We start from the raw sequence: 27,737 nt of genomic DNA, 5'->3' as shown, positions 1-27,737 counted from the left end.
TAAAGGAGCCGAATTAAATGCGAATTACGAAAAACAACGAATCCGTTGTTCTGTATTTTTGCTAAATCTGGCAATCTTACGCGAAAGAAAAAGAGGGGGAAAAAAAAGATCGCCTGTAGCGCCACCATCTACAAATAATCATCTTAACATTTTGGTTCACGCTTCTGTGATATATGCTTAAAATAATTTGGATCAGATTGTGCACTTTCTTTCGTAACTTGCTCTTTCCACTTAATCTGTTGTTACTATTTCCTATCGTCAAACATCCGTAGCACAGTACTTTCTCATACTTTAAAATGCTTAGGAATCCTCTAGAGAATCTGTTAAAATGCAAATTTCGACTCTGGAGGCCTGGGCTTGCCATGAGATCCTGCGATTTTGACAAGCTCCTAGGCGGTGCCAAATTTGCTGTCCATGGACCACACTTCCAAGAGCGAGGCCTTAGAGTTTAAACAACATGTTTACTACCTACACTGTATACTATCGTGAAATTTCCGTCAACTCCGTACGCTCTAGTGCTGGCTACCTCAATTTTGTGGGATCAATTACCCTTGAAATAAGAATTGGACCCTGGGGCTAGAACGCAGGAGGCACCCTAAGGGGCCACACTGACCCCCAAACATCGAGAGGTGGGACCGGCCCCAACTACGGTACCATTAACAGTCTGGACCGTGTCCCACTCTGGTCTCATGGGTCGCCCGTTTTTCCGAAGCAGCACCTACTCTCACGCCCACTTCCCAGGACTCAATTTCCCTGCCTGCAGTGCCCGCTACGTCAGCCGCGCCGCCGCCGCCGCCAAACCCCGGAGTGGATCTTGGGAACGTGCGTGCGAGCGGCGCAGTAGGCATGCGCGAACGGACCCCGGGCCCGGCGGGTCGAGGATTCGGGTAGCGCGCTGTGGCGCCGCCTGCGACCGGCTCCCTCGCTCTAGCGGCACCTTGGAGGNGGGAGAGGGAGACATGCAGGGGGTGCTGTACAAGTGGACCAACTATCTGAGCGGTGAGTGAGGGGCGCGCCGGGCGCGGGGTCCTTTGTTTGAGCGGCGGGAGGGCGGCGTCGGACGCGCGTCCTGGGGGTCGGGGTCACGGCCCCTCCTGAAAGCAGAGAGGCCTGCACGGGCCGGGGATACGTCCCCAAAGCTGTCCTCACGGGTCCGTGTCACCCTTGCCGTAAGGACACAGCCTGCCGCTGGGGCTGGGTGAGATCCGTGGCTGTCCTTCCACTTCAAGGGAAGCGACAAAATACTGAGGTTTGGGGTGACTGGAAAGGCACGACGCCCTCCGTGTCAGCGGGAAGGGGGCGCCGACTCCGCAGTGGGGTCTTCTAGGAGCCTGTCGAATTCCGGCGAAGGAGCAGGTCTCACCTGGCCTGCGGATAGGTTGGAAGGTTTCCAGGGAATGCCAGAGGTGACTTGGAATTCCAGAGGTGAAAGGTCCTTTTTCAGACCAAGTCCCCGGTGCAGACACTTTCCCTTTGTCACTTTCGGAGTCCTCGGCGTGCGGCTCAAGATATCAGAATTCCGTCTCTGCAGTCCCAGAGCTGCACAGTGCGTGCACGGTTTTTGCTTTTCTCTCTGGGCGTTCTTTTTGTTTTACAGACTCAGAAATGCCCACGAAATGAAACCGTGGCAACTGTTTGTGGCACGGCTGGGCAGGATGGCTTAAAAATAGTACCCCGCCCCCTTTCCAATGTGTGGAAGTGCGTTACTTCATATAGTGTGAGGTCATAACGATTCTCCAACTGTGAAGATGATCCAGAACAAGAATTTTTTTTCATTCGTGCAGCCAATATTTAGTAAAAGCCTTCTGCATGCTAGCAGCTGTGTTAGGCACCATTTTAGAATTAAACTTTATTATGGAGAATGAGCTGGGCACTTTTAATTTTCATAGCAGTGTATTTGAAGTAGCCTCAGTATCTCTTATAGTTGGGGAGATATATTTTCCCATCCTTTGACAGAACAGGACAGTTTTTAAAAACATTTTTTTAAATGTTTATTTTTGAGAGACAGAGCTCAAGCAAGGGAGGGGCAGAGAGAGAAAGAGAAAGAGACAGAATCCGAAGCAGGCTCCAGGCTCAGCTGTCAGCACAGAGCCCGATGCGTGGCTCAAACTTATGAACTGTGAGATCATGACCTGAGTCGAAGTTGGCCGCTCAACCAACTGAGCCACCCAGGCGCCCCAGGACAGGAAAATTATTTGAATATTTTAGCGTGGTCATGCTCTAGGGTAGTTTAAGGACTGATGTCTTTGGGAAGATCAGTTGGAATAGTGACTTTGATGAGGTTACACAGTACAGCCAAAAGTACACCTGTTGGCTGTACCCAAAATCTCTTCCTTTTGCAGACTGTGGTTAGAAGTGAGTTGTTTATTTTTCTTATATTCATTAGTGAAGACAGAGCGAAGAAAGGGGCTTTAGAAGGCCTGGCCTTTGGTTTTGAAGACTTTCTTTGATGTCAGATGATTAAATTAGGTGTGGGTAACTTATGGCTGGGCTTTGGTGAATGTCCGAGGCTGGTTAACAGCCTTCTAATCTAAAGGGAACATGCTTGATCAGGTAATTTTTCTTTGAGGCATCTCTGAGGCCTGAGATGTACGGATCTTAAGCCCTTGAGTGAAATTTAGTGCCTGGTCTTTTACCTTTTTAACTTTTTTCTTTCATCTTGAACATTCTTCCTCTCTTCCTTCTTTTCTGCCACCCCCCTCACCTGCCTTTTTTGGGGGGAGGGCCTCGCTTTTCTTCCTCTCATCCTCCTTTATATAGAAAGTTTAGTCTATGTGTATAATACCTGTTTCCTAGTTGTTTTCCCCCTGACTGTTTTTATGTATCTTTCAATACAGCAGAATTTCTCTAGAAGGATCCTTTGGAATCTTTATCATGTGATGCCTATACCATCTGTCCAGTTGGAAAAGAGTCTCCTTTTTTCTGACCCAAGGAGGAGAAGTTAATTCCNTCTAGAAGGATCCTTTGGAATCTTTATCATGTGATGCCTATACCATCTGTCCAGTTGGAAGAGTCTCCTTTTTTCTGACCCAAGGAGGAGAAGTTAATTCTGCAAGTGGTGCCAGGGTGGAAGCCCTAAAAAGGGGACGCTGGAGCCATTGCCAGAGGCAGCTGTCCTTACATGATGTTGCTTGTTCCCTTGACCCACATGCCACCTCATTGTGGGCTTTGTGTTCATAGAAGCCCATCATACCATTGGGTACTTTTCCTGGATATCCTTAGATTTTTTATTATTTTTTTTTTTTGAATTATTTTTTAGCACAGTCTTTCATCAGGAGATAAATTTACTTTGGAAAGAAATGGTATAGTCTAGGAGGAACACATTCCTGTTTCTTTCACCCTCCAATGTGAGTTAGTCTCCCGAAAGAAAGAGCATAGTGTGACTGTTAATGACAAGCTTAGATGAAGACATTACTACTTTTTCTTCTTCTGAAGCTTGTTTTTAAGTTACATTTTTTTTTGGGTCGCCTGGGTGGCTCAGTTGGTTAAGCATCTGACTCTTTTTTTTTTTTTTAACATTTTATTTTATTTGACAGAGACAGAGTGCAAGCAGGGGAGGAGCAGAGAGAGAGGGAGACACAGAATCCAAAGCAGGCTCCAAGCTTTCAGCACAGAGCCCAACACGGGGCTCGAACCCACAAACATGAGATCATGACCTGAGCCAAAGTCGGATGCTCAACTGACTCAGCCACTCAGGCAGCCCAAGAGTCTGACTCTTGATTTCAGCTCAGGTCATGATCTCATGGTTCATGTGATCGAGCCCAGCATCAGGCTCTCAGTGGTAACATGGAGCCTGCTTGGGAGTCTCTCCTCTCTCTCTCTCTGCCCTTCCCCTGTACTCTCTCTCTTTTTCTCTCTCAAAATAAATAAATGAACTTTTTTTAAAAAGTAACATTTTTCCTTAGGGTTTTGCACACAGTAATTTTAAAATACATCTAACCCCAGCCATAGTGTTTGTGCATTCTGAATTTTTCTCTAAATGGTTATACCTGTTTGTTTAATTTTGTCATGCCCACAGCTTGATATGGGAAGCCTTTGTCAAAAAGTTAGGAAATCAGTTTATTAGCTGATCATTTTAATGCTTGAAAGATATTGTTAATTTCATTCACCACCTACTGTGTGCTGGGCACTACTAAGTTAGGCACAGGGCAAGCAACATTGAACAAGACAGACACAGTCCCTGCCTTCCTTGAGGTTACAGTCTGATGGGGGAGAAAGACATTTATTGGAAGTACTTAGAAACATGTTCCAAGTGTGTGTGAACTGGGAGAGAGGGAGGAGACCAGCTAATTTGGGTCACTGGGAGGCTTCTCTGAAGAAAAGACTTAAGCTGAACCTGAAGGATAAATAGAAGCTAGCTTGTTGGCGAGGCAAGCAGAGGTGCAATTGGAGGCTGTGAGGAAGAACTTTTTAGCTACAGAGAATGTTGGTATGAAAGCCGTAAAGCAGGATAGAGACCAGTGAGTGAGGCAAGGAAGGAAGACCTGAAAGGCTGCAGAGCTCGGAGGGAGGCTCCCACAAGGCTGCAGGGGTGGGTAGGAAGCTTGAAAGGCCCCTGCGGGGTCTCTTATGCTGGAATGGTTGGAGTATGTGAAAGAGAGGAAATGATGAGGGAGGGTGTTTAAACACTTAACTTTGATTGCATTTATTGTGCTTTGCCAAATGCTGTAGTTATTTTGTGAGTTTCTCTTGCCTCTTTAATTAAACTGGTAGGTGTCATTTACTGAAAGTTTGAAACATCATCAAACCCAGAGAATAGCATTTAAACTGCTTGCATGAGTGTAGTACTAAAAAAATAGAAGCAGTCTCTTTTCCTAATACACTAGGCATACACAGGTACCCTGTGCTCCTTAAAAGGAAACTGAAAGGGGCGCCTGGGTGGCTTAGTCAGTTAAGCGTCCGACTTTCGCTTAGGTCATGATCTCGCGGTTCATGGGTTCGAGCCCCGCGCTGGGCTCTTTGCTGACTGCCAGCTCAGAGCCTGGAGCCTGTTTCAGAGTCTGTCTCCCCCTCTCTCTGACCCTCCCCTGCTCACGCTGTCTCTCTCTCTCTCCTAGAAATAAATAAAAATATTAAAAAAAAAAAAGGAAAATGAAAGAGAGAGAACTTACGTGTACTTTCTTTAACACCCCTGAGCCATCCTACTTTTTAAACGTCAGAACATTGGACAGTCTGGAATTTAGTGCCACACTTTGTCTTCTGATGTTAGAAGATTAAACCTGGAATGAAAAGAAATAGATCAAACATTTCACAAATCCCTATATTGTGTGAAACATAGAGCTAGGTGTTGTAGGTTTGTTATTCGTATCTTTTAAGCCCTAAAAGTTGGTCAAGGAATAGTATACATGCTCGGTTGTAAGTTAATACTCTGCAGTATAACCGTAATTGAGGTGTCGAAGAGACCTAAAATCTGATACCAGCTCTGTCACTGCCAGCTTCAGAGTCACTTTACCATTTGGAGCTTAACGACTTCCTCCATAAAAATGATGAGATTTACCAGTTAATAATTATAAAAATAGTAAAAGATTTAGCAATGTTTCAGGCACTATTCTAAACATTTTCCATGTATTAACTCATTTAGTCTTCACATCCCTTTTCCAGATGAAGATATTGAGACACAGAAAGGTGAAGGAACTGGCCCAGGGTCACAAAGTTAGTAAGTGGCTCCAGAGCCATTGCTCCATTATGTAATACTTTGAAAGGTCCTTCCTGCTTGATCATTATATAATTCGAGCTGATTCATAATGCACCTATATTTAAAATATGTTGACCTAGAATAGCAGACTCCATTTGGGGGTTGGAGGAAGGGAGGAGTTCAGGAGTGAGGAAGACTTTGTTCAGTATTGTGCATATGCTTTGTCACAGGGAAGTTCTCTCAGCTGTGCTGTGAGCTTTCTGCTTTGCCATCTTAGGTCTCTTCCCTGCCCATCCAGTAAACAGGAGGGCCGCTGCCCTGAGCTCTATCCAGCTGAGGCTCCGTGGGCCCGGCTAGCAGGTTAGGACCCAGCATACTGCAGTACTGCATTCCAGAAATAACAGAAACTTGCATCATGCTGACCAGATGATTGTCTGAGGAGGTGCTAGGATTCTGCTTACTGTCCCCTAACCCAGGTGGAGGAAGATGACTCTTTCCCATATACGTCTGTGCTGTGTGTACAGTACCAAAAGGACATCTGGAACTTGAGTGATCCAGAGCAGGATTCTCATGGTCTCATAACCACCGATCAGCATTTTGTCTTGCTGTTGTTTTAACATCTATATTGAGATAATAATTCACCCATCATAAATTTCACCCATTTAAAGTATGCTAGGTAGTTTTTAGTGTATTTACAGAGTGCTTTTAACACGGTCTCATAGCCCCCAATCAGTCAGTCATTCATTCACTGCGAATGAGTGGAACACTAAACATCAAGTTCTTACTAGACCCTGTGTGGATATTTGGGATACTGTTTTGAGTAAGACATGATCCTTGTTCTTAACTATGAAAAATGCCTTTCTAAATTCAACGCATTCATGAGTTTGCCCCTTAAGCCTTTACATGGTTGCTTCAAGGCTATGGCTTGACAAAGTTCAGAAAAGCCACATTGCATTTAGCTGGTCCCTAGGTGCAGGGGTTAGCTCTTACCTATCATCCTCTGGTGTCTTTATTGGAATTTTAAAGGCAAATTTGGAGCATCCCTGACAGGTTGGAATATTAAAGTCTTTGGTCATCCAGGTTGACATCACAAAGGTCCTTTTGCTTTTCTGCTTCTACTGGTCAGTATATACGACTTGGATGGAGACCAGCCCTTCATCTTCTGAAGCCAGTGTAAGCAGCCAGAAGTTATATAGAGAAGAAAGTAAGAATATGCATAAGGTATAAACCTGGTCTAAAGAGACAGGCATGCCTTTGTCAAGAAAAATGTAAGAATCCTTGGGAAGGAAGAAGGGAGAAAGGGAGGAAGGATGTAGGAATCCTTTTTCAGGCATGGTCAGGGAAAACTTCATGGAGCAGGTGGGACCAACAGGTGGGTGGGATTGACCTGGACAGAAGGGGAAGATGAGGGAACAGAAGTGACCTTCAGTGAGGAAACCAGCGGGACTAAGAAGGAGAGTTTTTTCCTGACAGCAGGAGGAAATACAGGGATGTTGTTGGGATCAGATTAGATTTTTTTTTTTTAATGTTTGTTTATTTTTGAGAGAGTGAGAGACACAGAGTGTGAGCAGGGGAGGGGTAGAGAGAGGGAGACACAGAATCTGAAGCAGGCTCCGGGCTCTGAGCTCTCAGCACAGAGCCTGGTGTGGCCCTCAAACTCATGAACCGTGAGATCGTGACCTGAGCTGAAATTGGATGCTTAACTGACTGAGCCACCAAGGTACCTCATGGAATAGGATTAGATTACTAAACCAAGCCACACCTGAGAGTTTCGAATTGGTGGGGAGTCACTTGGGGTTTCTGAAGAGGAAGAAAGAACAGGTAAAAGCAGTACGTCAGGAAGATTCAGCTAGCTAAAACGTGATAAGGGAGGAGGGAAAGCTAAAATAACAGGAACAAAATGATGATGGAAGGGGAGGGGGGGAGGCAGTATTCTCCATTTTACAGATGAATAAACCAAGGCTCATAAGATAAATAATTGACTTAGAATCACACAGCAAATACACCTTGAGCCAGGTCTGGCTGACTTTGTGTCCTTTTCATGATTTTACACCATATGCCTCAACACGGGCACAGTGTAACACTGAAGCCAAGAGTGGTACAGAGGGTGATTGGGAAAGACTTAGTGACTGACCTGGAGGAATGGGGCAGGAAGTGGCCCTCAGGTTTGGAGCTGGGGTAGTAAGAGGATGCTGGGTTTGTTAAGAGTGACGTTATAATCAGAAGGAAGATGACATGTTAAACCTTAGATACTCAGCTTCATCCATCTCTCTCAGGTTACAGATTGGAAAATAATGCCCAGAGGAATTAAGCGGCATGCTCAAGATGACACATCTAGATGTTATGAGTCTGGACTTGAACCAACATTTCCTATTTTCTTGAGTAAGGTGATGGTGGAACATATGAGAAACATTGCCCAAACAAATAAATATAACAGATATCCACACAACAGAGATAACGTACAGCAGTCTCCAATAGAAAGTTCTAAAGAGAATTTGAGGAGCGCCTGGGTGGCTTAGTCGGTTAAGCATCCGACTTTCGCTTAGGTCATGATCTCGCGGTTTGTGGGTTCGAGCCTGCGTCGGGCTCTGTGCTGACTGCCAGCTCAGAGCCTGGAGCCTGTTTCAGTCTGTGACTCCCTCTCTCTCTGACCTTCCCCTGCTCACGCTGTCTCTCTCTCTCTCCTAGAAATAAATAAAACATTAAAAAAAAATAAAGAGAATTTGATATAATATATTGTAGTTATTATAGTCTCCTCACCATCTGCATGCCTGACTCCCCNGGTCATGATCTCGCGGTTCGTGGGTTCGAGCCCCGCGTCGGGCTCTGTGCTGACTGCCAGCTCAGAGCCTGGAGCCTGTTTCAGTCTGTGACTCCCTCTCTCTCTGACCTTCCCCTGCTCACGCTGTCTCTCTCTCTCTCCTAGAAATAAATAAAACATTAAAAAAAAAATAAAGAGAATTTGATATAATATATTGTAATTATTATAGTCTCCTCACCATCTGCATGCCTGACTCCCCAGTAGACTGTCACTCCTTGAAGGCTGGGATTGTCTTCTCTCTACATCTCCAAGCCTGGCAAATTATAACTGCCGAAAAAATGCTTTGTGCATTAATTAATGGTAAATTAAGAAGCCTGTAATTTAGCTAGTGCTTGGTTATTATCTGTTACTATTAGGGATGTCTCTTCCTCCCTCCTTCCCAGCTGCAGCCAAACTCTCATGACTGACCTGGCAGAAGAGCGCACAGCCTCGTTATCCACTGTCCTGTCTGGGGCTCCCCTAGAAACGCTGAGCTCTGGGGAGGGGTCCTGATGAGGCAGCATATGGCAGAGTGCCCATAGCTGGACATGGAAAACACCGGACTGTGGAGGTCAGGGCTGAGTAACTGTGCTTTGCTTCAATTTAAAAATGACAGATTTTCACACAATTAACATATCTATAAAATACCTACAACATGATGTACTATAACCGTCATAAACTGTATATGGGTTATGAACACAGCAACCATTAATTTATGGTGAACAAATTAAGCCTTGACTCTCCACTTCAGAAAGATTGTTAATCCTGTGAAGAAATTTAATCTTTCTTGACTCTAGTTAATTTCTCCTGAAATAGATTCTGTGAAAGAACTGAGTTTCCTGTTACTTTTTTATTAAGGTAGAAGTTTACAGGTTTTGAAAGCTGAAAGAGACTATTGAACTCATGCTATAATTCTGTAGAAAAGGAAATTAAAGCCAAAGAAGTTAGAGTCAAATTCAGCCCTTTTGCTTCTTCTCTTCTGTTCCCATTTGATTATGGTCACTAGTGTTTTAAATCGCCTCTTGGGTTTTTCTGCATTTCTAAACAGCAGTATTTCATTATGGATTTTTAAAAATTCACAGTGTGTTCAAGTTTTTTTTTTATCGTGTTTTTATTTTCTGTTAAACAATAAGATTGTAATCTTCTGGTTTCCCATAACATTTAATTGGTAGAAGTTCTGAAGAAACTACGATCGGTTTATAGGTGAGGGAAGTACCCCAGCATAAAGTTAACATTTCACTTAGTGGGCATCTTACTAGCTCTATTTAAGAGTATTGTTACTGGGCCAAGATGGAGTACGTTCACTATAGTCTCTCTCCCACTGAACAAAGTAGTCAAGCACCTCGGAACTCTGAAAAGTAAATAATAGCAAGCAGACTGGGGAGAGAAGACAAACCTTAACAACCACCGTGGTAAAGATGAACACTCTTGAAACACGTGGAAAGGTATAGATTCTTTGCAGAGAAATATAAAATACTAAAAAGGGCTAAATGGACATTTTAGAACTAAAATGTATGATATCAATATTTTTAAAAACATCACTCAGTAGATGGGCTTAGTGAAATATAGATTACCCAGGAAAGAATCAGTGAACTTGAACATAAGTCAGTAGAAATTATCCAGTCTAAAGAACAGAGGAAAAAAATGGAGGAGGAAAAAAATAAATAAAACCTTAGGGGTACAAACCTTTACTTACAAATAAGTCCTGGGGATATAACATACAGCCCAGTAACTATAGTTAGTAATACTATGCTGTATATTTGAAAGTTGCTGAGAGAGTAAATCTTAAAAGTTCTCATTAGAAGAAAATAAATTTGTGACTCAATGTGGTAATAAATGTTAACTAAACTTATTGTGATCATTTTGCAATATATACATAAATCCTATTGTTGATGTTAAATGTCAGTTATACCTCAAAAAAAGAAAAGTAAAAACCTCAGTGACATGGGGGACAAGAACAAAACGTCTAACATTTAGTCATTGGAGAAAGAAGAAGGGTGAGGAGTAAGACATTGGTGAAGAAAATAGTCTTAAAAAGTAATAACTGAAAACTTCTCAAATTGGGGCAAATGCTACACATTTACAAATTCAAGATATTCATCAAACTCCAAGCAGTGTAAACTCAAAGACATACCATATATAATGAAACTGCTGAAAACTAAAAAAACAAAACAAAACTCAAAAGCAGCAAGAGTAGAAAGATACAGTACAATAGGGAAACAGTTTCAATGTCTGGGATTTCTTACCAGAAAATGTGGAGGCTAGAAGACAGTTTAAGAGTTAAGGCAAAATGAAAACATCCTTAGATGAAGGAAAATTAAAATGTTAAAAGCAGTTCTTGAAGCTAAAGAGAAATGATACCACAGAAACATAAAACATCAGGATTAAAGAACAAGCAACAAAAATTATAAATATCTATGTAAATGTAATAGACTCTTTTGCTTCTCTTAAGTTGATACGTGTGTGACTGTTGGAGGCAAAAATTATAACCTCATTGGGGGGGAGTGTTCGTTGTATGTGGACGTGATATATACAATAACTATAATATAACAAGAGACAGCTAAAAGGACTTCTTTGGTTTTAGATTTGCATATTTTACTTGAAATGGTAAAATATTAATTCTAAATAGGCTGAAAAGTTAGATGTCTATTTCTTAAGCCCTAGAGCAACTTAATGAAAAACACACCAAGAGATACAGCAGAAGATTGAGCAGATAAAATGGAATCATATAATCCAAATGTCAGGAAAGGGACGAACAAAGGAACCAAAAACAAAACAAGAAACAGAAAATTAATAAAGCAGTGGCCCTAATTCTACCTATGTTGATATTAACTCTAAGTGCTCTAAACAAGTAAAAGACACAGATTGTCGATAGAATGGAAAACAAGACCAAACTATAAACTGCCTTTGAGATCTTACTTTAAATATAAAGATACAGATTAAGAATGAAAGGATATACGAACAGGGATGCAAAAATCCTCAACAAAATATCAGCAAATTGAATCTAGAAGTGTATAAAAAGAATTGTACAGCATAACCAGTTAGAATTTATCCCAGATGTGCAAGGCTGGTTCAACATTTGAAAATTCATGAATGTAATCCATTCTATCAACGGACTAAAAAAGAAAAATCACATGATCATATCAATAGTTAGAAAAACCATTAAGCAAATCACCACTCATGATAGAAACTCTGTATACTAGGAATGGAGGAGAAGTTTTAAGGAGTACTTTTCAAAAATCTAGAGCTAAGGTGCACTGAGTGACTCAGTTGAGTGTCTGACTTTGGCTCAGGTCATGATCTCACAGTTCGTGAATTTGAGCCCCACAGTGGGCTCACTGCTTGTCAGCCTGCCAGCAGAGTCTGCTTCTGGTCCTCTATCCCCCTCTGTCTGGCCCTCCCCCACTTGTGCTTTCCCCAAAATAAATATTAAAAAAAAACACTACAGCTAGCATCATACTTTATTGTGAGAAACTAGAAACTTTCACACTAAAATCAGGTATAAAACAAGGATGTCTCCTTTTATATTCTTTTTAACATCACACTGGAAGCCCTTGCTTATACTGTAAGGCAAGAAAAGGAAATTAGAAGCATACAGATTTGGAAGGAAGACATAAGACTGTCTTTGTTCATAGGTGACATGATCGCCTATGTAGACAATCTGAAACAACTAACCAAAAAGTGGAACTAATAAGCAACCATTGCTGTCCTGTATACTAACAATGAACGAGTGGAATCTGAAATTTCAAACACAGTACCATTTACATTTAAACCCCAAAAATGAAATACTTAGGTATAAACCTAACAAAATATGTGTAATACCTGCATGAGGAAAACTACAAAACTGGAGAATGAAATCTAAGAAAAACTAAATAAATGAAGAGATATTCCATGTTCGTATGTGGGAAGACTCAATAATGTCAAGTTGTGAGTTTTTCCCAACTTGATCTATAAAGTCAATGCCATCCCAGTCTGAAGTCCCAAGAAATTATTTTATGGATGTCACCAAATTGATTCCAAAAGTCATTTGGAGAAGCAAAAGACCCAGAGTAGCTAACACTGTCTTGAAGGAGAACAAAGTTGAAGGATTGATGCTACCTGACTTAAAAACTTCCTGTAAAGCTATAGTAATCAACAATGTGTGGTATTGGTAAAAGAAAAGACAAATCATTGGGTGAAAAAATAGCCAAGAAGCAGTCCCACATAAATAAAATAAACTGGTTTTTGACAAAGAAAGACAACACAATGAAGCAGAGATAGTCTCTTCCACAAATAGTGCTGAACCAACTGGACATCCACATGCAGAAAATATTAATCTAGATACAGACCTAACAGCTGTCACCAAAATTAACTCAAAATGGATCATGGACCTAAATGTAAAACACAAAACTGTAAAACTCCTAGAAGATAACATAGGAGAAAACCTTGATGACCTTGGAAAATTTTTATGACTTTTTATTTATTTAAAAATTTTTTTAATTATTTATTTTTGAAGGAGAGAGAGAGAGAGTGCAAGTAGGGGAGGAGCAGAGAGAGAGGGAAACACAGAATCCAAAATGGGCTCCAGGCTCTGAGCTGTCAGCACAGAGCCCAATGTGGGGCTTGCACTCAACAAACCCCGAGATCATGACCTGAGCTGAAGTCAGATGCTTAACTGACTGAGCCACTCAGGCGCGCCTATTCCTTTTTAGATATAATCCCAAAGATACATTCCATGAAAGAAATAATTAGTAAACTGGACTTCATTACAATTAAAAACTGGTTCTGTGAAAGACAGTATCAAGAGAACTAGAAGAAACTTCACAGAGAAAATACCTGTGAAAGACATCAGATAAAAGGACTGTTATCCAAAATATACAAAAACTCTTAAGACTCAGCAATAAGAAAACCAACATAAAAATGAGCCTAAGAACAAAAGACATGAATAGACACTTCTCCAAAGAAGACATCCAGATGGCCAACCAACACATGAAAAAATGCTCAACATCACTCATCATCCGGGAAATACAAATCAAAACCACATCGAGATACCACCTCACACCTGTCAGAGTGGTAACATTAACAACTCAGGCAACAACAGATGTTGGTGAGGATGCAGAGAAAGAGAATCTCTTTTGCACTGCTGGTGGGAATGCAAACAGGTGCAGCCACTCTGGAAGACAGTATGGAGGTTCCTCAAAAAATTAAAAATAGAACTACCCTATGACCCAGCAATTGCACTGCTAGGTATTTATCCAGAGGATACAGGTGTGCTGTTTCAAAGGGACACATGCATCCCAATATTTATAGCAGTACTATTGACAATAGCAAAAGTATGGAAGAAGCCCAAAGAAATCCATCATGATGAATGGATAAAGAAGATGTACTCAGCAGTCAAAAAGAATGAAATCTTGCCATTTGCAGCTACGTGGATGGAACTAGAGGGTATTATGCTAAGTGAAATTAGAGAAAGACAAATATCGTATGACTTCACTCATATAAGGACGTTAAGATACAGAACAGGTAAACATAAGGGAAGGGAAGCAAAAATAATATAAAAACAGGGAGGAAGACCAAACAAAAGAGACTTTAAATATAGAGCACAAACAGAGGATTACGGGAGGGGTTTTGGAAGGGGGAGTGGGCTAAATGGGTAAAGGGCTTAAGGAATCTACCCCTGAAATCATTGTTGCACCATGTGCTAACTTGGATGTAAATTATAAAAAATAAATTATTAGATTGAAAAAAAATGAGCCTAAGGCCTTTACAGACACCTTACCAAGGAAGATATATGGATGGCAAATGAACTTATGAAAAGTAACTTCATATCATGTCATCATGGAAATGGCAGATTTAAGCAACAGTGAGAACCACTACATACCTATTAGAATAGCAAAATCTCAAACACACCACCAAATGCTAGGAGTTCTCACAAATTGCTTTACAATACAAAATGCACAGCCAGCCACTTTAGTAGAAAGTTTGCAGTCACTAAATTTTTTTAAAAAAATTTTTTAAATGTTTTATTTCTAGGAGAGAGAGAGAGACAGCGTGAACAGGGGAGGGTCAGAGAGAGAGGGAGTCACAGACTCTGAAACAGGCTCCAGGCTCTGAGCTGGCAGTCAGCACAGAGCCCGACGCAGGGCTCGAACCCACGAATCACGAGATCATGACCTAAGCGAAAGTCAGACGCTCAACCGACTAAGCCACCCAGGCGCCCCTGCAGTCGCTAAATTTTACCCAAAGGAGTAAAAAACTTACTACACAAAAGCCTGCACAAGGATCTTTATAGCAACTTTGTTCGTAATAGCAAAACTTGGAAGCAACAAGATGCCTTTCAGTAGGTTAACAGATAAACTGTGGTACACCTAGGCAAGGGAACCTTGTTCATTGCTTTAAAAAAGTGAGCTGTCAAGCCATGAAAAGGCATGAAAGATTCTTAAATCCGTATTACTAAGTGAAAGAAGCCAGTTTGAAAAGGCTACATACTGAATGATTACAATTATGTGACATTCTGGAAAAGAGGAAACTATGGAGACAATAAAAAGATGAGTGGTTGCTGTGTGGGATGGAGGGGTTGTGATGGGAAATGAATAATGATGGATACATATTATACATTTGTCCAAACCCATAAAGTATACAGCAGGAAGAGTGAACATTGTGGGGCTCCTGGGTGGCTCAGTCAGTTAAGCGTCTGACTTAGGCTCAGGTGATGATCTCATAGTTTGTGGGTTCAAGCCCCTCGTCGGGCTCTGTGCTGACAGCCAGCTCAGAGCCTGAAGCCTGTTTCAGATTCTCTGTCTCCCTCTCTCTCTGACCCTCCCCTGCTCATGCTGTCTCTCTCTCTCAGAAATAAATGAAAAACATTAAAAAAAAAAAAAGGAAGAGTGAACATTGAGATAAACTATGGACTCTGGGTGATTATTATGTGTCAATATAAATAGTAAAAAGATGTACCATTCTGATGAGTGATGTTGATAATGGGAAAGATTATGGTATGGGTCAGGGGGCTTATGGGGAGTCTCTACACCTTCTTCTCAGTTTTGTTTTAAACTTAAAACTGCTCCAAAAAATTAAAGTCTTTTAAAATATTAAAAAAATAAAAGGGAAAGGTACCATGGAAACACTAATCAAAAGCTGAATTGGCTATATTAATATCAGACAAGGTAGATTTCAGAACAGAGAAAATTGCAGGGGAAAAGGAAGACCCTGTGTAATTATTAAAGAGTTAATTCATCAAAAAGATATGGGAATCTTAAGTGTGTATATATCTAAAACCAGAACATCTAAATCTATGAAGCAAAAACTGATAGAACTGAAAGAAATAAATTTACAATTTTCCTTGGAAACTTCAACATTCTTCTGTCAGTAGTCCATCAAACAAGTAGGCAGTAAATCATCCGAAGATACAGAGATCTGAGCACTGTCAACTCACTTGACCTCATTGACATTTACAGAGTGATCCCTCGAACCCCAGCTGAATACTGTATGTTTTTCAAATGCACCTGGAACATTCACTAAGATCAGTTATACTCTGGGCTATAGTAGAAACCCTGTCCAGTTGAAAAGTGCTCCTGTCGTTATCAGAAGTAAACTAGCAATCAATGATAGAAAGATGTGGGAAATCCCCAAATATTAGGAAATTAAACAAGATGCTTCTGAGTAATCCTTGGGTCAAAGAGGAAGTCTTCAAGAAAATTGCAAAATGTTTTCCACTAAAATGAAAACACAAGAGTGGTTGGCCAGGGGTAGCGTGTATGGAGAGGGCTTGACTACAAAGGCACATCACAAGGGAATTTTGAGGGGAAGTAATGGAATTTTTCTGTATTTGTTATGATGGTTGTTAGAGGATTATGCATTTGTCAAAACTCAGAACTGTTAACCGAAGAAGAAATTTCACTACATGTAAATTTTAAAATATTTTGAAGAATTTAAGCCTTAAGTCAGCAGAGCATGTGATTCTTGATCTCGGGGTTGTGAGTTCAGGTGTCATGTTGGGGGTAGAGATTTCTTAAAAATAAAATCTTTGAAAAGAAGAATTTAAGTGTCTTTTTAATGGAGTACAGCTGTTTTTAGCGATCTGTTTGGATGAGTTACTTGTCACAAGTCTGCTGAGTAAGGGAGGTTACAGTAGTTTTTAGACATAGGTGTGACTCACAAGTAATCACTTTGGTTTCGATTTTTAAAGGAATAAAAACATCTCTAGAAATTTTGATTTTAAATGGTTGTTGTGAAATTAAAAAGGAAGAAACTATAGTATGAAGGTAACCTGAGCTATGCTATTTTAGATCCAAATACATGTACATTTTTTCGAGAAAACTATGCTCATTGAAAAAAATCCATACTGTTCAACATTAGTTGAGCTGAATAAAGTGAATTTTGCAAACAGTTGCCGTCAATGAAGTATAGATTAAGTGTAAAAAGATATTGCACTGTGTGAGAAAAGAACAAGCTGGTAGCATTTTGGAATAATGATCTTCTAGTCTTTAATTTCTTTGAATAATGTTTTATTGTTTTCAGAGTATAGGCTTCATACTTCTTTTGTTGAGTTTATTTCTTTTCTTTCTTTTTTTTTTTTACAAATAGTTTACTGTCAAATTAGTTTCCACATAACACCCAGTGCTCATGCCCACGAGTGCCCTCCTCCATGCCCATCCCCCCTCCCCCTACATCCATCAGTTCTCAGTTTTTGTCAGCATTCAAGAGTCTCTCATGGTTTGCCTCTCTCCCTTTCCCCCACCATTTCCCCCCCTTCTTCTCCCCCTTGGTCCTCTGTTAAGTTCCTCCTAATCCTCCTATATGTGCAAACATATGATATTTGTCCTTCTCTGCCTGACTTATTTCACTCAGCATAACACCCTTCAAGGTCCATCCATGTTGCTACACATGGCCAGATTTCATTGTTTCTCATTGCCATGTAGTATTCCATGGTATAGATAAACCACATCTTCTTGATCCATTTGTCCGTTGATGGACACTTAGGCTCTTTCCATGTTTTGGCTATTGTTGAGAGTGCTGCTATGAACTGTTGAGTTTATTTCTAACTATCATTCTTTTTGATTTTATTGTTAAAGGAACTGTTTCCTTAATTTCACTTTTCAGTTCATTGCAAATGTTTAGAAATACAGTTGGTATACGTATAGTGGTCTTCTATCTTGCAACCTTACTGAACTTATTTATTCTAAGAGTTTTTTTTAATTGAACTCCTTAGGTTTTTGCTTTGTTTTGTTTTGAAATCTATAAGAGCATGTCTACAAATGGAGGTAGATTTGCTTCTTCTTTTCCAATCTGGATAACTTTTATTTCATTTTTTACCCTAATTGCCCTGGCTAGGACCTCCAATAAAATATTGATTAGAAACAGGGAGAGGAAGCATCCTTATGTTGTCTCAGGGGAAATACCTCCAGTCTTTTGTCATTAAGTATGCTAATTGTGGGGGGATTTTTAGATGCTTTATCAGGGTGAAGAAGTTCCCTTCTCTTCCTAGTTTGTTGAGAATTTTTTTTTGTGAAAGAATATAATTACATTTTGTAAGTGCTTTTGGTTTTTCGACATTGAGTGAAGTTGATCATGTGATAGTTTGTAAATCTTTTATTTAGGAATAAATCCAATTTAGGCTTGAAGTTATAAAAAGGGATATTTATTGGCTCACTATTTGGCTCACTTAACTGAAAAAGTTCTTATCTAGGGGTATAATTTGGTCTTATTGTCGTGTTCAAAACTGCCATCTGGATGTGCTTCCTTTTCCTGCCTCCCTCAGGTCCTCCCATTCCCTCAGTGGGTGAACCGTATTTTGGTCCCGTGTGGCAGCAGAATGACTGCTGGCAGCTCCAGCAAACATCTCCAAGACCATAGCAAAAAGAGGCAGTCTCCGCTTCTTTCCGCCTTTCTCCAGACCCAGCCTAAGTCCCTGGTTTATCTCTGGTTGGCTCACTTGCCTGCTGCTGAGTGTATCATTGAGGACAGGGGCTGTGAAGTTCCATTTCTGCCTGAATCACGTGCCCCACCCGGAGCCAGTCAGTGCCTCTCACCCCCCAACCCCCAACAAGCTACATGGATAGAGTGTGGAGAAGTTCAGTGACAGAGATGTAGAACATGGATACCAGGTTGCCAAAAATAAATGTCCACTATACCTTCTATAGTGAAATAATGTAGTGCAATGTGAAATTGGCATTTAAATACTTTTATTTCCCTACCTCATTCCTGGCAGAGGTAACTTCTATAAGCTAAAACCTTTGTTTGCTCATTGAAATTTCTTGTCTAACCCCTACAAGCAGAGAGTTTGGCTGACACCACAGTCCATCTCCAATAGAGAATGGCCAAAAGGGGGGTGGGGGCGGCTACTGGGGTTGGACTAGAAGATTAATCCAATGGTAATCTAAGGGATCAAGGACTGGTTACACCCACAGTTTTCATCTGCTTGTTTGTCACCTTGAATATTTTTTCTTTAAAAAAACAGATACAATAGTATAAATAATTGTGTATGTATTATATATATGTATGTATGCATGTATTTGTAATATATGAAGAGATTATTTTTTTTAAGTATTTTTTTTTTTAAATTTTTTTAACATTTATTTATTTTTGAGGGACAGAGAGACAGAGCGTGAGCAGGGGTGAGGCAGAGAGAGAGGGAGACACAGAAACCAAAGCAGGCTCCAGGCTCTGAGCTGGCTGTCAGCACAGATCCCGAAGTGGGGCTCGAATTCACGAACCGCAAGATCATGACCTGAGCTAAAGTTGGCCGCTTAACCGACTGAGCCACCCAGGCGCCCCTGTATGAAGAGACTTATTATAAGAATTGGCACGTGCAGTTATGGAAAATGAGAAGTCCCATGATCTGCTGTCAGCAAGCTGGAGAACCAAGAAAGCTGGTGATGCAGTTCGGCCTCAGTTCAAAGGGCTGAGAGCTGGGGAGATGGATGGTGTTAAGTCCGGATCTGAGTCTACAGTCCTGAGGGCACCAGTGTCCCAGGGCAGGAGAAGTCGGATGTCTCATCTAGAAGAGAGAGCAGATTCTACATTCCTCTGCCTTTTTGTTCTACTCAGGCCCTCAGTGGGTTGGATGATACTCACCTGCATTGATGAGGGCACTCAACTCAGTCTGCTGATTCAAATGCTAATATCTACCGGAGACTCCCTCACAGACAAACTTAGAAAAAAGTGTTTTACCAGCTATCTGGGGATCCCTTAGCCCATCAAGTTGAAATATGAAATCAGCACATCAGTCAAAGTAACTGCAGATTAATTTGAAACAGGAAGCGGATTAATGGCCTCTTCATTCTCATACAGTTATTTCTGAGGTGTACCTGAGCTTCCTGGGAAATGGACATTGCGGAAGAGCAGTGCGTCGCAGCCCTCCTCTGGACTCCTCTTTGCTCTGCCTCTAAATTTCATATAACAGGAATAAGACTTCTGTGCTCTCTTAATGTGCCTTCTGAATTCCAGTAACTTTATGCTTTAAAGGAAAGTTATTTTTGGTCATGGTTTTTATAGTTACAAACTACAGGATAAAATAACAATATATAGAACTTCCCCTAGTATAATTATAACTTCTAGGCAAATATAGAACCTGTTACAGGGAAGGTGCTGTTTCAGTTGCTATTACAATTCACCAGCAACTTTCAAAACCTAACTGCAGCTGTGCTTTGTGTGTGTGTTAGGGGAGAGGGGGAGCTGTTCCACTTTTTTCACATTACTATAAGATAAACCTAGTTTAGTGCCACAGGTTTTCGATTTGTAGACATTTTTTTCACATTTCAGCAGCTGAAATCAGGAAGCAGAATCAGCCTGATGCCATTTGATTAATGGCCAAAATTGATTTTCTTGTGTTAAACAAAATAATAGTGTGTCTTAAAATTGATGGTGTGTGATGATTAATTTTATTTATTATTTTTTTAAAAATGTAAATCCAAGTTAGTTAACATATGATGTGATGATTAATTTCATGTGTCAGTGTGCCTGGGCCACGAGGTGCCTGGACATTTGGCCAAACATCTTTCTGGGTGTGTCTGTGAATGTGTTTCTAGATGAGATTGACTTTGGAATTGGTAGACTGAGTTGATCGCCTTCCCCAATATGAGTGGCTCTCATCTAATCAATCAATGACCTAAATAGAATAAAAAGGCTGAGAAAGGAGGACTTCTTCCTGCCTGACTGAGCTGGGACACTGGTCTTTTCCTGCTTTCTGACCTGGTTGGAAGCACAGCCCTTCTTGGGTCTCAGGCCTCTTGGTTTGTGTGAATCAGTCATAGGACATCTGTACCTAAGCAGCTCCTAGGGCTCTGCTCAAAGCTTTTACTGGCCTTCTCTCTGCCTCAGCCACAGAAGTCTCATGAGAAAAATGTATCCGTAAAGGGCGATGGCATTTCAGAGAAAGAAAAATATATATCTGACTGAGGAGACTGACAAGGTTTATGCAGAAATAGTCAGAGATGACATTTTAGAAAGAAGATCCAGCTCAGGCAAAAGCCCAGAAGCAGGAATATAGCAAATACGTTTGGGTTGCCTGGAATATAAATTGGTAAGAGGACTAGATAAGATGTATATTTCAACCAAATATGGTTTGTCTCCTGAAATTCTCCAAAGTAAAAGTCGTTAAGCCCTTGGATGTTTTAAGATTATTTCATTACAGTGGATCAGTACTAAGTAATAAGTCAGTTACCTTCTCCTAGGCTCATATGCGCCCCCCCCCACCCCCCGGCTTATTTGTACTCTGTAACTCTCTCTGACATTTAAAAGGCTGCAGGACACAGGATTGGAAGAGCACCTGGTCCTGGGGCCCCAAACAGACCAGGATCAGCCATTCACTGCTGACAAAATCCAAAGACAGAGATGAGTAGTGGTGACACAAGAAATTTATTTCAGTGAGGCCCACACTGGGAAGACAGTGGACTGGTATATCAAAGACTGTCCATAGTGCTGAAAATACTTGTGGGTTTCTTACATAAGGAAAATGTGGAGGAAAGGTCGGTGGGTACCTGTGCTGGGCAGTGCAAGTCAGGTCAGTCACTATCTTGGGGTCATTTGCACAGTGTCTTGCTGGAGTCAGGGCAGTAGTCAGTTGCTTGAGGAAGTAGTTTCAGTTCCCATCACCGGAGGCTTTGCCCGTGGGGGTGTTTTACCTGAGTTAAGAGATAAGCTAGAAAAGAACTTAATCAGAAAGTACCGACTGACTGAGCTCAAAATGGAGGTGGTTGAAGTCCTCTTTCAGAGCAATATAACCTTTGCCTTATTTCTAAGTTTGGGATAATTTTTCTTCACCATCTGAGAGGAAAGCATTATGAAAATGATCATGTTCATGGGGTGCCTGGGTAGTTCACTTGGGTTAAGGATCGGACTTTGACTCAGGTCATGATCTCATGGTCCATGAATTGAAGCCCCTCGCGTCAGGTTGTGTACTGACAGCTCAGAGCCTCAAGCCTACTTGTGCTCTGCCTATATCTCTCTATAAACATTTAAAAATAAATAAATACAAAAAAAATGATAATGTTCAGGAAACAATCTTTTATCTTAAAAAAATGAAAAATCATGGGTGCCAGGTTGGCTCAGTTGGTTGAGTGTCCGACTTCGACTTTGGCTCAGGTTATGATCTCACAGTTCATAGGTTCAAGCCCCACATCAGGCTCTGTGCTGACACCTGGAGCCTGCTTCAGATTCTGCCTTCCCTGTGCTTGCTCGCTGTCTCTCTCTTTTTCTCAAAAATAAACATTAAAATAAATTTTTAAAATCCGAGATTACTAGTTCTTTATTAGTGGAAAAAGGGAATAAAAGTCATTGGTAACCCTATTAACTTGAGAATCATGACTATATTTCTGATCCTTGCAGACTGCGTCTATACGTTATGTGACTAAAAATATATGGCCCTATGGGAGTTTGTTTCTAATTTTAAAAATGAGACCATGCATACTGGTATTTTCTAACCTATTTCTTTCCCTTAGAATTTCTCCTGGAATTTAAGCTCCTTGGAGCTGGGACCCAGCTTCCTTTATCAGGTCCCGTTCCTGTGTCCTGGGAGGCACCTCACATGCAGGCTGTAATTGAGACTGTGCTCTTGCTTTTGTTTTCAGGTTGGCAGCCTCGATGGTTCCTTCTCTGTGGGGGGATATTGTCCTACTATGATTCTCCTGAAGATGCCTGGAAAGGTTGCAAAGGGAGCATCCAAATGGCGGTCTGTGAAATCCAAGGTGAGAAACCAACGCATTTCTAAGTTTTCTTTTTCTTTGTCTCCCCCTCAAAATAAAAAAAAGACTGGCCTCTGCATACCTTTCTCTGCTGTTTTCTGTAGTACAAAGATACGTAGTGGTGTGTCCCAAAAGAAAGCTTTACAAATAAATAAGCCTTACAAATAAGACCAAAACTGCAGACAGTTTTTACAGGGAGGTTGTTTCAAAGGTATCAAAATAAATGAGAGCAGTGCGCTTCACCACACATCTAGTGCTCATTCTTTATTCACTGGCTCACCTGAAACCAGGGACTATTTTCAAAGTTTATGTAAGTCATTTTACTGCAGCATCAGTAAACATCAAACACTTCTTATGTATAAATCAGGACACACACACACACCTTCTCACCACCACCTCATTACTTAAAATAAGCAAATGCATAAAGAGCTGCAAATAGCCTTTACTTCTTGGTTTGGGGACATCTTGAGACATGCTGAGAAGATGAGACTCCAAAACAGAAGAATATTTTGAGGGTGAGGTAGGGGCTGAAAGAGAGTGTGGTTTACTTATTTCTTCTCCTGAATGTCTCCGAGGTAATTTTCACTCTTTTGTTCTAACTTGTGAAGGACAGTAGGAAAGGAAAAATAGAGTGTTCTTGATTGCTTTCCAATAAACACAAGAGGATCCAGAGGCACACTCTTCCTTACTGGCATGCAAGCCTTTATGGCCTCAGAGCAGCACACCTTACACACACAAAACAAAAGAAAGATGCTATTTCTATTCTGATAAGGAGAATTGATTGCTTCTTTTTTAGTCTTGGCGATACCTTGGAGCCAGGCAGCGTTTTTCCTTTTCATCAGCAGAGGCATCTAGGAAGAGAGAAATAAACTAAGGAAGGTGGTATTGGCTGGCATCCTCCCTAGGAAGAAGCCTTTAATGATCGGCATCAGTTGAGCTCAAGAACTGGGTGGGGTGGGGCACCAACTAGAGCTCTAAGTTTCTTTTATCTTTAATTTTTGTTTAATGTTTATTCTTAGAGAGAGAGAGAGAGAGAGACACAGCACGAGCGGAGGAGGGGCAGAGTGAGAGAGGGACACAGGGAATCTAAAGTGGGCTCCAGGCTCTGAGGTGTCTGCACAGAACCTGACACGGGGCTTGAACCCACAAGTGGCGAGATCATGACCTGAGCCAAAGTCAGACGCTTAACCAACTGAGCCACCAGGCACCCCCTACTCTTTGAAGTTTCTGACCTCCTCCTGCCTTGCTCCCAGTTCATTCTGTAGATAACACACGCATGGACCTGATAATCCCTGGAGAGCAGTATTTCTACCTGAAGGCCAGAAGTGTGGCTGAGAGACAGCGGTGGCTGGTAGCCCTGGGGTCAGCCAAGGCTTGCCTGACAGACAGTAGGACCCAGAAGGAAAAAGGCAAGTATTGACTGTCCTGTAGTCTGGGAACCTTGGGAATCATCCACTGGCATCTGTGGGTTCCCATATTTGTATCTTGCCTATGACCACCTAGCCAGCTTTTTGTATCCTACAAATGTCATATTTCTCTGGAATTTAAACCACGATTTGCATCTAACTCCTCTCTCTCAGCATCTTGTAGAATGAGTACAGGCTTTGGAGCCAAGTACAGCTGGATTCAAATCATGGCTTTGTAGGTATTTGCTTTTGACCTTGGGCATAGGTCACTTAATCTCTCTGATTCTCAGCTTCCTCATATTTTAAAAAGACATGAAAACCTACATTGGAAGGATTGCCATAGGATTCATAATTATACAAAACTGTCTAGTTCCCAGTCTGGCACAGAGTTGACCTTTGGTAAAGAATAGCTGAGCCTTGGATCAGAATGCTTTCTGAGTTAGACCCCACTTCTCCCCCTTTCCCTGGCGTGGGATGGATACTCACTTGTCAGGTTGCTGCTGCTTAATGCTCATTGACTTGACATCATTAGGACTACTGAGAACCATGGCACAACTTTCTATGTGGACTGTGGGAAGAGTGCCAGGGCTTACTGCCTGAGCCCTAACCACCACCTTCCCAGCCCCCTCCCCGTATATATACACCTGAAGAGATTGGCGGAGATTGGCGGGGGGCGGGGTTGCTCATGGCAGGTGTGGCAGATGTGCTTAACTCTTGAAGTGTACTCATTCAAGTACAATGGCCTCTTCCTTGGTTATTCTTTAATGCTAAATCAAGAGCAAATTCTAGATACCGTGAGCTTTGACTCAGATCAGGTTGTAACGTGCAGCTTTTTTTCATGGGACAAAAAGCAGGTGATAATGACTACCTGATCCCTCAGCGCCAGAGCAGCTGGCGCTGTGCTAATGAGGGTGCAACAGGTGCACAGAGGGTGCCATTAGCCTTGACAAATGGCATGCTGAACCAGTTCTATGAATTAACCAAGCCATCTTATTAGTGGTAATTGCACGTTACAGAACAGTTTCCCAGTTTTGAGTACTATTAGCAGGTAGATGGCTATGACCCCATTTTACAGATGGGAAAACTGTGTAGCAAATGAGACCAAAACTCTGAACTCTTGACTCTGCTCCCAGTTCTGACATGAAGGGATAATAGGTATGCTGTATCTTTCTTCCTGTACAGGTGATCATTCAGTAGTACATTGGCCCAACAAATAATATAGATTACAAAAGACCAGAAATCTCTTTTTTTCTGTTTTTCTTGCCCCCATACCTTCACATACATCCTATCTGTAACCCATACCATAAACATCTGACTTTATTATTTTTTTAATGTTTTATTTATTTCTGAGAGAGAGAGAGAGAGAGACAGTGTGAGCAGGGGAGGGTCAGAGAGAAAGGGAAATACAGAATCCAAAGCAGACTCCAGGCTCTGAGCTGACCGTCCTCACAGAGCCCGACACGGGGCTCGAACCCATGAACCGTGAGATAGGACCTGAGCCGAAGTCAGACACTCAACTGACTGAGCCATCCAGGCGCCCCATAAACATCTGACTTTAGATACAAGTTCTATATTCCACTCAATGGTATGCTAACTAGTAAATCGCTTATTCATCCTGGTAATTACATTATCATCATTTTGTTATTTAGAGTTTGCTGAAAACACTGAAAACTTGAAAACCAAAATGTCGGAACTAAGACTCTACTGTGACCTCCTTGTTCAGCAAGTAGATAAAACAAAAGAAGTGACCACAATTGGTGTGTCCAATTCTGAGGTAAAATATTACTTATCTTAGCCACATGAAAAGTAGTGCCAGATATTGCTTACAGGTAATGCTTAACTCTCGCACAGTCCCTGACTATTTTGGAATTTACTATTTTTCAGAGGAAAAAAGTAACAAAATTCAACAGAGAAGAAATGTGTGCATTTCAGTATATATTTTTCCTTCACAGAATGAATTCAGGATTAATTGATACCATTTGGAACCTTTAACATTGGTGCTGGTGTACTAAAACATGCTTCTCCTTGCATTCCTTTTTAAAATACGGCCTTACTGGTCTAGCACAGCTACCTCTATAGGTGTGGCTGCTAATGTGCCAGCATCATGTTTTTCGGTAATGTGTATCTGTCACCTTTGATGAGACTAACAAGATTTGATTTGATTTTGTGTAAGCTCTGTACCCAACATGGGGCTTGAACTCATGACCTGGAGATGAAGAGTTGCATGCTCTGCGGACTAAGCCAGCCAGGCACCCCTGTAACAGGATTTTATTGGTGAAATAGTAATTGTGCTTTAGGATAGACTCATGCTTTCAAAGATGGAGACACAGCTTTTTTTTCTGTCCATTTTCAGTAAGGATTGTGATTTTTTAATGTTTAATAAAGCTGTCATTCATGCATTCTAAAAATACATTAAAAGATCTGTCTGGTGTTAAGTTGTGTATTGAATGGCTCACACTACCCACAGAGGGTCTCTGTTCTACTCTCAGAATAGCAATAATCTGAACAACAATGCCTCAAAAATGAAGAACCTGTAGGTTCTAATTAATGGTTTTAGTAGAACATTATGCTACTAGTAGTATATGTGCTTTCAGTTTTTCTAAATAAGGGTGATTTAACTCATTTTCATTCACTTCCTTTTGGGTTCTCCTATTCATTCAGCAACTGTCTGTCGTATACCAGATGCTGTGCTGGGGGAGGGGAGAAGAGGGGTACCAAAAGAACATTTCAGTCCCGCTCTTGGGATGTCAGGAAATATTTCTGGTCGTCACAGCTGAAGGAGTGCTGTTGGCATCTACTGCATAGAGGCTGGGATGCTGCTTAACATCCTGCAGTGAGCAGGAGCACTCCCCCACCTTCTTCCCCCACTCCAGAATCAAGCCAGCCCCTCCTGTCAGTCGTGCCAAAGTAGGGAAGCCCTGGTCTAATGGGAAGGGAAAATGTGAACATAGCTATTTTTAATTCAAGGGTGCCTTGAGAATTTGCTCATGAAACTATGGTTGTGATATTGGAATTTATAATAAATATATATTTGGTCTTTGTAAGAAGTATGTATTTGGCAGAGATCCTAAAACCCTTGAAATCTCCTGTGATGAGAATGATTGAGTTATCATTTGTTATATTAATGAGGTGACTTTTGGAACGTGCCTAAGCCAGAGGGCTGGTTGACCTAGGACCCAACCTGTATGATAAGAGGGTTGGAACGGTTCAGACCCACTCACCCACCCCCACCTCATCTCCTGGGAAGGAAGAGGGGCTGAAGATTGAGGTTAATCCCAAGTGACCAATGATTTCATCAATATGTCTATGAATGAAAGAACAGGATCCAGAGAGCCCCTGAGTTGGTGAACACATGAAAATTCAGGGAAGGTAATCAGAGAGCGTGGAAGTTCTGAGCCTGTTCCCAGGTGCCTTGCCCTCTGCATGTTTCTGAGTTATACCCTTTTCTAATAAACTGGCAGTCCAGTGAGTGAAATGTTTCTCTGAGGTCTGTAAGCAGCTCTAGCAAATACATCAACTGAAAGGAGGGGGTGGAACCTCCAACCTATAGCAGGTCAGTCAGAAGCACAGGTGACAAGCTGGACTTGACATTGGTGTCTGAAGTGAGGGGTGGGGAGCAGCCCTATGGGACTGAGCCTTTAACCTTTGAAATCTGACACTTATCTTCAGGTAGATGGTGTCACAATGTAGTTGAATTGTAGACACCCACCTGCTGTCAAAGATTCACTTGGTGG

At 41.4% G+C, this 27,737-nt stretch overlaps 1 protein-coding gene across 2 annotated transcripts in view; it reads left to right on the top strand.

The window, feature by feature from the left end:
* Positions 1 to 958: 958 nt before the first annotated feature.
* The window catches only part of PLEKHA8 (pleckstrin homology domain containing A8), a 61,638-nt gene continuing 34,859 nt past the window's right edge, over positions 959 to 27,737 (top strand). For both annotated transcript variants that reach the window (XR_013337892.1, XM_077775328.1), the window contains exons 1-4: positions 959 to 999; positions 22,484 to 22,600; positions 23,851 to 24,006; positions 25,653 to 25,777. Coding sequence is in view for 1 of the 2 variants with exons in the window: in XM_077775328.1 (XP_077631454.1) it covers positions 960 to 999; positions 22,484 to 22,600; positions 23,851 to 24,006; positions 25,653 to 25,777 (438 nt within the window). In the remaining variant the exon portion in view is untranslated. The remainder of the gene's footprint in view (positions 1,000 to 22,483; positions 22,601 to 23,850; positions 24,007 to 25,652; positions 25,778 to 27,737) is intronic.

Source organism: Crocuta crocuta, unplaced genomic scaffold, assembly GCF_008692635.1.
Source record: "Crocuta crocuta isolate KB4526 unplaced genomic scaffold, BGI_CrCroc_1.0 scaffold197, whole genome shotgun sequence".
NCBI lineage: Eukaryota > Metazoa > Chordata > Mammalia > Carnivora > Hyaenidae > Crocuta > Crocuta crocuta.
Note: the sequence above shows the minus strand (reverse complement) of the source record. Positions and strands in the feature narration are given on the sequence as shown.